The 12,330-nt window shown below is 43.8% G+C and overlaps 2 protein-coding genes and 1 long non-coding RNA gene across 3 annotated transcripts; 2 read left to right on the forward strand and 1 right to left on the reverse strand.

The window, feature by feature from the left end:
* The first annotated feature begins 1,067 nt into the window (after positions 1-1,067).
* On the forward strand, positions 1,068-4,550 carry pigv (phosphatidylinositol glycan anchor biosynthesis, class V). The gene is made up of 3 exons (XM_012852356.3): positions 1,068-1,199; positions 2,251-3,405; positions 3,496-4,550. The coding sequence occupies exons 1-3, from the start codon at positions 1,068-1,070 to the stop codon at positions 3,781-3,783; spliced, it is 1,575 nt and encodes a 524-aa protein (XP_012707810.2). The 3' UTR covers positions 3,784-4,550.
* A 2,196-nt stretch (positions 4,551-6,746) lies between these two features.
* LOC105917517 lies at positions 6,747-9,422 on the reverse strand. Its single transcript, XM_021310533.2, has 8 exons — positions 8,989-9,422; positions 8,841-8,905; positions 7,854-8,003; positions 7,706-7,764; positions 7,590-7,631; positions 7,441-7,500; positions 7,224-7,354; positions 6,747-7,141 (listed from the first exon to the last, which is right to left on the reverse strand). Exons 1-8 carry the CDS (start codon positions 9,249-9,251, stop codon positions 7,135-7,137), a joined length of 777 nt encoding a protein of 258 aa, XP_021166208.2. The 5' UTR covers positions 9,252-9,422; the 3' UTR covers positions 6,747-7,134.
* Positions 9,423-9,633: 211 nt separating this feature from the next.
* Positions 9,634-12,312, forward strand: LOC118560491. Its single transcript, XR_004929395.1, has 3 exons — positions 9,634-11,255; positions 11,369-11,453; positions 11,707-12,312. It is a non-coding gene; the product is annotated as an uncharacterized LOC118560491 (long non-coding RNA).
* The last annotated feature ends 18 nt before the right edge of the window (positions 12,313-12,330 follow it).

The raw sequence follows: 12,330 nt of genomic DNA on the forward strand, positions 1-12,330 counted from the left end.
AGCTGTCATGGCTGTCGAAGAAGAACGAAGCTTCAGATTGGATCAGTTTATTAATTTAGGTAATTTTACTGTACCACTACTAGCAGGCTGTAGTGATTCTCGTTTATTCAACAGATACTGGATTTAGGAGAAACAAAGATAACGCTAAATAAGTTCAATATAAGGATGATCAATAAGGGCAATAAAAATGCTTTTCCTTTTTTCTTTAAAATTAATTTCTTTGTAGCTCGGTGGTGAGAACTAAAAGGTCAGTTATAAGTTGCATATTACGCATAAAAGGTTAAAAGGGGTAGCGTATTTTTTTTTTAAATAATTTTTACTCTACAAGTTTCCTGCCTGTCGAACCGGTCCAAAAACGGAAGCAAAACGTGGGTGTAGTCATTTCACTCAAACCTTGCGGTATGTCACTCTGGCGCCCCCTGCCGGAGGTAATGCTGTACTCCACACGATGACAAAGCGTGTCTCTGTCAGCCGAGCCGTATTTATGCTGTTTGAAAACGATTTAACAATCCAGTAGTATGCTTGGTGTAGGCGAGACATTATCTGCTAAAAGACGCAGCTGTAGAAAATCCCCAGTCTGTGCCCAAACATCACTTCTAATGCCCTCGCGCTCCGAAACCTCTTCCGGTTCACGCGCAACGTTCCGTACCGCAGGCGCGTACACAAAGGAGGGAAACGTTTACGTTTTTTCTCCTCTGATTCACGACTCTACTTTTGAAAAGGCGATAAACTGGAAAACGTATGAACCAGAAAATGCCCGAGAAAGGCGGAACCCGAGCCATTAATCCGACACTGCTGTTTAAACTCATCGGCTTTTATTTTGAAGTCGTGTTTTATGCGTACCGGAAGTGGACAAGCCACTAGGAAAAAAAGGCTTCCTGCGGCGGCAGGAGAGGACAAAGATTTACAGCTAAACAATTAGAGCTCCTACAGGAATATGAGAATGGTTGGGTTTGTGCCGACCGTGTCTGCTGTTGGGATAAATAATCCAAACCGATAAGTTTGCTTGTCCGGCGGATATTGCGCTGCACCGCAGTGATGTACCACAGTAAACATGGGAGCAGTGAATGGTTTGTAGCAGTGCGGATGGCTCTCGGAACCGGTTCGTCCACAGGTTGTCCGCTCCATCAATGACCATGGATGTCAAAGCAGTTGTAGAGTTCGCTGCGGTTACCAGGGGCCTCTCTCTGGTTTTGCAGGTAGGTTTGAAGTTATTTGGTCAAAATATAATACACACCTGCATGAATTATGGTGAGATATAGTTCAAAGTCAACTCACAGCGGCGGATCCATCCATGCATATACTTTTAATATATGTATATATACAACTATATGTGTGTATGAATACATGTAGAGAACCAAATTACGTTTTCACCTTGAAATTGATGCACAGTCTGCTGAGTGTATACAGCTTCTGTGTATATATTATTTTACTTCTTATTTTACTCTATTCTTATTTTTTGTCTGCACCATCAATACTAGGGCTGGGTATCATCTAGGATGAGCCGATTCGATACGATTTTCGATACAGCTCACCTTGATTTGATGTGACTCCAATATCGATATTTATTACTTTCAAATGCTCAGTCATTCAATCAACAAAACCAGCCAAATATTATATTTATGTTCAATTTATTGAACACTGATATATTAACAGGAAAACGAAGTGCATTTGGTGGAATGCATTTAATGTATCACAGAAACCAAAAACGTGCCCAAATGTCTGATTTTAGGGATGACGGTTAGGCTGCAATAGCGCCCCCTAGGTGTTGGGAGGTATATCGATATTGAAAGCCAGAATATCGGTTTTAAATCATTTAAAAAATATATATATATTAATCTTTGTATCGATTTTTATGCACAGCTCTAATCAATACCAAGTCAAATTCCTTGTAAGTGCAAACCTACTTGCCGATTAAACTTGATTCTGATTCTGAAATGATCCAATTTAGTCCAAATTCACTCAAAAGAATCTGAAGTAGCCGTGAGTTGGGTAAGTGCCACATCAGCAACTCCAAATCTGTTCTTGGTCTGTGTTAAAAAAAAAAAAAAGAATAAATACAGGGGCCCACATTTCTTGGTGGCTGGACACACAGATAAGCTGTAGTTAGATTCCACGTTCTCGTGCCGCCCTCGTTATATTGCCGCCCTGAGTGGTGAACCGTGTTTCTGACATCGCCCCTCTCTCTCTCTCTCTGTGATGGGTGTCTGGCTGTCCGTGTAGTAACAGAGCGGAACTGTTGTTCTCCAGGCTTTCCTGAACGCTGCCATCCCCGACCACGAGGCGGATGCCTTCAGCCCCCCGCGGACAGAGGAGGCCCTGTACCTGGACCCCGCGGTGGACTGGTTGTTCGGTGGCCTCTCCCACTGGGATGCGGAGCATTTCCTCTTCATTGCGGAGAGAGGCTACCTCTACGAGCACAACTTCGCCTTCTTCCCCCTTTTCCCCATCGTGCTGCGGGGCCTCGCCGAGACCCTGCTGCGGCCCCTCAGCGGGTGGCTGAGCGTGAGGGGCCGCCTGCTCCTGGCCGTGGCTCTGTGCAACAGCGCCCTCTTCCTGCTGAGCGTAGTCGCCCTCTACGCCCTGGGCAGAGCGGTTCTCCAGGACCGGCGCCTCGCTCTGCTCTCCAGCCTCCTGTACTGCTTCACGCCGGCCAACGTGTTCATGACGGCCGGGTACTCGGAGAGCCTGTTCGCGGCCCTCACGTTCGGCGGCCTCTTCCTCCTGGAGAAAGGCTTCACGCTCAGAGCCTGCCTGGCCCTCAGCATAGCCACGGCGGCGCGGTCAAACGGACTGGTTAACATGGGCTTCCTCCTGTATCTGCCGTCGCTGCGCGCCATTTCCCAGATCCGTGCGCTTCGGGTAGCGGCCAAAGGTCGCGGCAAAGTCCTCCGCTACGTCTGGGTGGTCGTCCGTCTCCTGCTCACCTCCCTCTTTGGGGCGGCGGCCATCGCCCTCCCCTTCTGCGCGTTCCAGTATTACGGCTACAGGACGTTTTGCACCCCGTCCACCTCCCTGGAGCAGATCCACCCGGCTCTCTTGTCCCTGGGCGAGCGGAAGGGCTACCGGGTCCCGGACGAAAACGGCCCCCCGCCGCTCTGGTGCCTGAGGCCCATCCCCTTGCTTTACTCGCACATTCAGGACGTCTACTGGGACGTGGGCTTCCTCCGCTACTTTGAGCTGAAGCAGATACCAAATTTCATTCTGGCTCTGCCCATGGCCACGCTCGCCATAATGGCCGCCTACGCGTATTTTCAGGCTAACCCAGAGCTGTGCTTGAGGCTCGGACTTTGGGGGACCAGGCTGGAGAAGCCTACACCGGGCTTCTTTAACCCCAAAGTCTTTGTGTACGTTGTTCATTCTACGGTGCTCCTCGTGTTTGGGACTCTGTGCATGCACGTGCAGGTGAGCGAACGCCTCCTAGCGTCTTCCTTCTTCTAACCCGCTTTTGTGCGACGGATGTTTCTAACCGGTTCTTTTTGGTCGGCTTTGCAGGTTCTCACCAGGTTCATGGCCTCCTCGTCTCCGGTGCCCTTCTGGATCAGCGCCCACCTCCTCCTCCTCAACGAGCCGTTCCTTCACCGACGGAAAACCTCCAACCCCAACGTGCAGCTGCAGGCGGAGCCCAAAGACTGCCACGTGCACACGCCTCAGAACCCCATCCTGGCCCTGCTGCAGCATTTCAAGGCCTGCTCTCCCACCACTCAGAGCATCCTGGGTTACTTCCTCTCGTACTGGATCCTGGGCCTTGCTCTGCATTGCAATTTTCTTCCATGGACTTGATTCGTTCACAATAACCCGGCGATTGAACGCGATGTTTCTGTGTGGGAGCGGGGTATTTATGGTGGAGGTTGCTGAGACATCATCAGTAGGAATCTTTTTAACTTTTAATAATGGTAAAAAGGTTACACTTTGCCAGGGGGGGATGGACATCTGAAAAAAATGTTGCTTTTTTTTTAGTTTTTTTTTTTTTATGAATGTTTGTTCGGAGAGAAAACTGTAGGACAAACTGGAATGTTTTTTTTTTTAAATTCCTGTCGTCACCCGAGTCCAGATGCACTGAGATGAAAACAATTATGCTGCATTATTCGCTATCTGAGCTGCTTTTGCTCATTGTAGTCCAGTATGGTTGCATGGTTATGCCTTTTTATTATAAAAACATGCATCAGAGTTTAAACTATTTGACCCCCCCCCCCATCCCCAACACACACACTGTACTGCATGTTAAAACAAATATTCAGTCTTGACAGCATACCATTTTTTTTCAAGCTATGAAAAAAATAACAGCTGTTTAATCTTTCTCAGGTTTTATTTATTTTTTATTTGAGTTTTAACCTTTTCTGAGGCACTGGCGTAAACCTTTTTGACAATGTGTCGTTTGTCGTGAAAGAATATTTGTTGGCAAAAGTTGCACTGGCATGTTGGCTTTACATTTTAGGTTATTAATAAAACATTTCTCCAAAAAAAAAAAAAAAGAAAAAGGATCTTCGTATTTTGTCATCCTTGCAGAGGTAGGCTCGCTGCACTGCAAAAAAAGGAACTAAAAATAAGTAAAATGTTCTTGAAATTAGTGCATTTGTCCTTGATTTGAGCAGGTTAAATAGGATAATTTGCCAATGGAATAATATTTTTGCACTTAAAATAGGAACAATTCATCTCCATCTTATTTCAAGTGCAGGATGTCTAATTATCTTATTTTAGGGGTCAAAATACTCATTCCACTGGCAGACAATCTTATTTACCTGCTCAAATCAAGGACAAATACACTAACTTTAAGAGCATTTTACTTATTTTTAGATCCATTTTTGCAGTGTGTCGACTGCAGCGTTAAACGCATCCAGATGACGCATATGACATTTTCTGAAAGCTCAACCATCGCTTGCCCCGTCCATTAAAAAAAAAAAACACTCTGCGAGCAATAAGCAAACCCCCGCTGGGCTTCCTATTTACAACCAACACCCTCTCATCCACACATTCCTTTTTATACCCGAACCCTGTACTGACAGCTCTGACAGTGTGAGAATAAATGCAAATCAATCACTTTTTAGTTGAGTGTCCAACGTTTGCACATAAAAAAACAGCCTACATAAACTTAAAATATACAATGTAGACCAAGTGTCAGTATTAGCAACGATTATGGAACCTTTCACGGTATTGAAATACTTCTTGTAGCCCAGATGTTGATTCTTCTGGGACTGAGCATTACAAGAACTTTTTTTTTTTTTAGGCCTGACAACGGACAAAATGATGCTGAGCCAGTGTCCTTTCTAGCGTTGCAGTAGATGAATTGTCCATGTTTGCTGGACCTGTGCCCATTGTGTTGCCTCGGTTTCCTGTTCCCCTGGTGTCGTCTCCTGTGCGTCTCCAGGGACTCCTGTCCTGCATGTTTTAGGTGTCTCCTTGCTGCCTTACACCCGACCTGAATGAATGGATTAAGAAGCTTCTGCAGCACCTGATCATATGCGGAGGAGGTCCTGCAATCATTTGGATTAGATGAGCTGGAGCAGGGATGGGAACCACTGCTGTAGCCCGGTGTGTTCAAAGGTGATACTCTGCATCCCTTCGTTGTAAACTAAGGGTTGTTTGGGCTCCTGTTACCTTTCTATCGTCTCAAACAAGTCTGCCCATTCTCCTTTGACATCAACATGGCATTTTTAATACCAGAACCATCACTCACAGGATATTTACTCTGTGCTTTGGTCCTCTGTAAAGCCGAGAGAAGGACATCCCGGTGGACGTTTGGTTTGAACTCCATGAAAGTCGTCTTCACTACGTCTAGATGACTAGATGTTCTGCTGCCATGGGGTTTGCCGGATCTATGGTAACCAGTCGAACATCGTACCTAATAAAATGGCTGGTAAGTGTAGAAAGAGTAGTTCTTACATAACAGTTCACAGCTCCCATGTACAGGACTGTCTCAGAAAATTAGAATATTGTGATAAAGTTCTTTATTTTCTGTAATGCAATTAAAAAAAACATGAAATGTCATACATTCTGGATTCATTACAAATCAACTGAAATATCGCGAGCCTTTTATTGTTTTAATATCGCGCATTATGGCGTACAGCTGAAGAAAACTCAAATATCCTATCTCAAAATATTAGAATATCGTGAAAAAGTATACTAGTAGGCTATTCAACTAATCACTTGAATCGTGATTTGTTGATTCAAGTGATTTGAAACACTGCAGGGTTTCCTGAGCCTTGAAAAACACTCAGCTTGGTTCAGTAAACTAAATCACAAGTATGGTAGTGGTTAAGAGACGACATAAGATTCTCACAGTAACTGGTGTACTGACCATGGCATTACTGTCCTTGATTGGCCTGCCAATTCCCCTGACCTGAACCCCATAGAGAATTGGTGGGGTATTGTGAAGAAGAAGCTGAAAGACACCAGAGCCAACAATGCAAATGAGCTAAAGGCCGCTATTGAAGCATCCTGGGCATCCATAACACCTCAGCAATGCCACAGGCTGATTGCCTCCATGCCACGCCGCATTGATGCAGTAATCTGTGCAAAAGGATTCCCAACCAAGTACTGAGTGCATTAATGGACATTTTCAAATGTTTGATTTTGTTTTGCTGTTATAATTTTTTTTTTTTACTTGGTCTGATGAAATATTGTAATATTTTGAAATAGGATTTTTGAGTTTTCTTCAGCTGTACACCATAATCAGCGATATTAAAACAATAAAAGGCTTGCGATATTTCAGTTGATTTGTAATGAATCCAGAATGCATGACATTTCATGTTTTTTAATTGCATTACAGAAAATAAAGAACTTTATCACAATATTCTAATTTTCTGAGACAGTCCTGTATAGCCTAAGCTGCTCCTACTACTCCACGCTTTTTATTGAATTCACTAAAGTCACAGGAGGACTCCCCGACCGACAGCTGGGGACCAGAGGACAGTCCTCTGTCCTGGACAGGAGCTCGGACTTCAACACTGCAGGACTACAGCTCGGGTTCAGATGACCAGCTCCTCGGATCCTTGTTCCAGTTGCACGGTTAAGATCAGGCTAATTACCAACATATCATGTGACCGTACTGTGGCACGAGTTCTCTATGACGATAGAGAGCCTCCCTGTGGACGTCCCAGATCTCCCAGAGTGTCTTACCACATTTCCTTGTCTTTATTCCCTACACACACAAAAAAATACAAAAAAGGTACAATTAAACAGATTTGTAAAACGTGTTTGACCTGTGAGGGAAATGCACCCACCTCAACTGGCGCTCCAGCAGGAGAATTTCCAGGTCCGCTTTCTTGATTTGGCGGTCCAGGTACGTGATCTCTTTGTCCGTTTTCTCAATAGTCTTGAGGAGATGGTGCCGGTACAGCTCATTTACGGGTAACTGGGGAACAAATCAGCCAATGTTCATTTTTAAACAGCTTTAAATGCAAAACTGTTTACAGAAAAAAAAAAAAAAAAAAGATTTACTGTGTCAAGATGCGCTGTGGAGGCTGAAGGGACCCAATCCAGGCGGTGGCCTGCCATTCTCTGTCAAAGGACAACAACGTACAAGTTGTAAAAGACTAGAGACGAGTAGAGGAGTGATAGTAATAACTGGACAGAGTGCTGGTATCTACATCAGTATGAATCTTTGCATCCTTCCTGGGGGCCTCTTCCTTCTGTTATGCAAAAGAGAAATCCTGTTTCAGGAACTTTTAAACTGCCCCATGAAGCAGAGGCAGAGAGTACTCACAATGCCGGGCTTTTTCCCTGTCGCAGCGGCTGGAGGCTCAACCTTGTGAACAGCAGCATCTGTAACAGTTGGGAGGAGAAAAGGTGGACGGATAACGTAATAAAGCTGAATGTCTGCGGTTGTGCACGCTTCCCTCTGACAAACGTACCTGTGCCCGGCTCAGGTGAGGCGTCTCCGGAGAGGCCTTCAGAAACCGGCCCGGGGGACCATTGGCTGATGGCCAGCCCCTCCGCCTCAGTCAGGGGCGGGATTAGGAGCTCCCCGTTGATTTTGTGGGTCCCTGTCTGTTTTCTGTTGGCTGAGTGCAACTCAGAATTAATCTTTATTTATATATATATATAGATATATATATATATATAAATTGGGTGAAAGGATAATGGACCAAAGCCGGATGTTGCAGCACATTACAAAAGGAATCACACCCTTTTTAATATTCGGCCACGTAACAACCCCAAACATTAGTGTCCTAAAATACAAAGAGAAATTGGAGAGGTTTTCTACCTTTCCAGTTTCTTTTTATTCCATTTATTTTTTTGCACAAACCAGTGCTTTAGATTTTTTTTTAATTCTTCTTTTATGTGACAGACCAACATAAAGCTATGCGTAATCGTGAAGTGGACGGAAAAGGCTGTATGTATGGTTTTAATTGTTTTTTTCTTCTTCTTCTTACAACTAAGAAAGGGACTTAAATTTAGATTATTCTTTGCAAACCAACTTAAGGTGGAAAGAGAACTGAATGTTTTGTGTCTAGTCACAATCTGAGTGCGAGGTCAAATGACACCTAGATGGACTTGGGAAGGCCCTGGGTTTTATTTGAGGGTATCAGAGTAAAGGGACCTGAGAATAAAAATGCACACCAAACTTTTCACATTTTCATTTGTAAAAACATGAATTTAATGAATTAAAGTGTATGCAATTCCTTCCATGTCACCATTAAGCGCTACTTTGTGTTGGTTGTGTACAAACCAAGTAAAATACACTAGTTATTGGCTGTAACTTGGGAAAAATGTGAAAAGGTTGAAGAACATCTGCAAGGCGCTGAGGGTGAGTCCGTGCAGCAGCAGCCCACTCTGGAAAGGAGCTTAAATCAGTCTTTTCACATGCTGAATGAATAATTGTCATAGATACGTCTTACCTTTCATGATATTTTTATACTTCATTTTCAGCTGCTTCCAAGTCCTTTTTTCTCCGGAGTTACACCTAAATGAAAGCCATATTTTATCCATCCCACCCACCTTCCACGGTGGCAGAAAGGTTACAATGCGTGGTGCATTCAAACTCACTCGTTCACTCGGGCAGCGATTTTCTTCCAAGCAGCCTCCCTCGCTTTGGACGCTGCGGCCTTGTTGCTCTTCTCACGAAATATATCGCCGTGCTCCTCGTAAGCCTGCAGGAGGACCCGCCGCTCCAGCGCCGTGAAGTAGCTCGCTCTCTTTTTGCAGGCGTTGCCGTGCTCCCTGAAAGCGTCCTCCCTGAAGGCGTCCTCCTGGACGCTGGTGCAAGCGCTCACTTCCGGGTGAACAAACCCCGAGTCCACAGAACTCATTGCTGTTCTGGTACCGGTTACCCGGGTTCCCCCACTCGGAGTAAGTTGACTCAGATTTACCAGACTGACCCAGAGTTTGTTAAACGGTAACCTCCTCTAGCCTCTTTTGTCGGTAGAAGTTGACGTAAGGCGTACGTCACCGTCATCTTTACGTTCTTCACGCACCCCGAGATATGAAGGAGTAGACGCCGCGGTTGGCTGGCGTTTTTTTTTTTTTTATATATTAACGATCATAAAAATAATTTACATGATACAAACAAACAAGGAAATTATAATACATAAAATAAAGTATAATAAATAAATCCATGAAACGGGGGAATTGTATGCATACAATAAGAACCACAACAACAAAAACGAGGTAATAAATAAATAAATATTAAACTTGTGTGGTAGATTTAACGTTTTCACAGCTTTTAGATTGCTGGATGAGGCAATAAGATAACAATATCAATTCAAGTCCCACAAAGACAGAGAATAAAGGTATATTATTGCTGAACCTGTAGTGCTTTTTGTCAAAAACGGTAAAGCCAAGTATGACACTCTCATAATTAAGATGAGACTGTGGGGAAAAGCTAGATATAAGGGTCATGATACCAGTCCAGAGTTTTTTTGGTACAATCATAGTCCCAAAACAAACGAGTCTTCAAATGTGTTCAGCCTGAAAGGCACAGAATGAGCACACATTGGTAGCAGAATTATTTTTAAATCTACACATTTACTGTTTGGTAGGATAGCATCTGTGGACAAGTTTATATGTCACTTCTTTAACTTTAACTTTGTTTGTAACAAAATATTTTTGAGGTAGAGACCAACCCTTTTTCCAGTTAATTCTGTGCACGTACCTATTCCAATAAGCAATAGCACAGGGTTGAGAAATGATTTGCTGTGGAACATGAAAACAGAGGTGTATCCCACCTCTCGCCCATGACCGTTGGACCCTCTCTCCATCTTGGAACACTGCATGGAAAAGTTTGGATTTTGTGCAATAGACTGATATGTGTAATTTTCAGACATTTTTAATTAATAAAAATAAAAAGCTCAAAAGTGCAACATGGATTCAATCCCACTAAGTAAAATCCAGTGCACCAAATTACATGCTGACTTCGGGATTTCTTTGTTTTCTGCTTGAATTATTACATTAGTGCTTATGAACAAAGATGGGAGAGATCAAGAAAAATAAAATAGAAATATAGGAACATTAAAATGCAGTGAAGACTCAAGTGACGTGGCACCAAAAAGACCCTTAAACTGTCATTTGAGATCAAAGTAATATGTCTGAAAGCAATCTAATTTGTTAGTTGATCTAAATGCACCTTCATTGCTTTAATCGCTTTGATTGGATTAAACAACAAAACTGCTGCTGCCAGTTTGTTGAAATCATGATCATGATGTCACTAACTTATCTGGTTAAACCCAGTATTATAGCAGCATGTAAAATAAGTGAGCCATTACTGAGAAGTCTTGTTTACAGGATGATAAAAACTATGCAGGGGGTCATAGGAAACATGTGGAAAAAGCAGCTGGTCAGGTATATTAAAATTAAACATTTGGCCCAAATGCAAAACGCTAAGCTTAACTCCGCTCCTCCCCCAGAAAGCATCCTCCAGGTGGTGAGACATGGTGGTGGCAGCATCCCAGTGATGCTTTCCTCCGGCAGGGAACGGGAAGGTGTCCAGAGGTGCTCGCGCGCGGATCCGTCCGGACGGCGCGCGAGCAGGTAGGAGCGCCGTTGGCGTTCACTTGACGCGGACGAAGGCGCAGTGTTCTCCAAAAACACAGGGGCGCAGTACTCAACCTAATCACTGGAAATGCAGTAAACAAGAGACGAAGCTGTTGACGTCACACGCCCAAAATGGCCGCGCGCGTGAGCCGCAACTTGAATGGGGCTGAGTTGCGCTCACTGAGCTATATAGCTCAGTGGTTGCGCTGTGTTTGTGGCAGCTTAACAGAAACAAGCGACGGAGAAGAAGATGACACCTTGGTTGCATACCTGTAATACAGCAGGTTTGTAAAGGCGATGCGGTCCATGGACGAAGAACAACACTAATGCTGCTTTTGGGTGTCCCTACTCAGGTTAATGACCTGTTTTAACCCATAAACCTTGTTTTATGTTCCAGACTTCTGCTACTGCTAGGCATCACCTCCCTGCAACCAACGATCAGAGCTGCAGCTTGCAGTCCAATTTGATGCGCCCCTTTCCAAGTACTGTGCATATCGTTGTGCAATGGAATTTCTGCACGTTACTAAATAGTAAACACATTTTGGTAGTTGAAATAGATGTAGCAAAGGCCTCTTGATTTTGTTTTTTAAGTTCATCTTCATCACGTAATTAGAATTATATTAATTTGTATTTGTACTCAGTTTTTTTTTTATTCTTCAGCCATGAAAACGTTGCACATATTGTGCCCACTGGATAAAGATACGGTTTTTAATGTGTGTACATTTTATCTTCCAGGTGTCCGCCTTGATAATGGGCAGAAAGTCTACAACTACAGATGCGCTAGAGATAGATAAGTGATCAAAATTCGACCAGGATGGCCCATAAAATGTCCACACTGATGCGCCAACCTCTCCTGCATCCAGGTACATACCGCAGAGTTTTGCTCATGGACCAAAGGCATCAGAGGACCTCCTGCCCGGAGCCAGGGCGAATGCAGGAGTTGCAACAGCAACAGCTGTTAAAATCTGAGAAGAACTGAGGTCCTTCTTTCCCACACCACAACGACTGAGATGCTAGCAGGACTCAGTAAAACAGCGAGGATGCTTAAATTGAAAGCGTGCAGTTTGACTGTCATGGCTTCATTTAAATCACCGTGGAAAACCATTATGACCTGTTTTTTTCTTAAACACAAACACCGTGTATAGTAAAGAACGTTTAAACGACACAGATGGAAAAAGTAAAAAATAAGATTTTTTTTTATTTGTACAGTTTAGACATTTTCACACAAAACACACTAATGAAAAACGTTGTGCGTTTGCAAATAAAGAAAGAGAACGCGTCAGCATCTTTCTCCCATCACGTAGGCTTTTGTCTCCCATAGGGATTATCTTTCTGGCTTTGCCAAATGCAAGCTTTGTG

This window comes from Fundulus heteroclitus, chromosome 3 (assembly GCF_011125445.2).
Source record: "Fundulus heteroclitus isolate FHET01 chromosome 3, MU-UCD_Fhet_4.1, whole genome shotgun sequence".
Lineage (NCBI taxonomy): Eukaryota > Metazoa > Chordata > Actinopteri > Cyprinodontiformes > Fundulidae > Fundulus > Fundulus heteroclitus.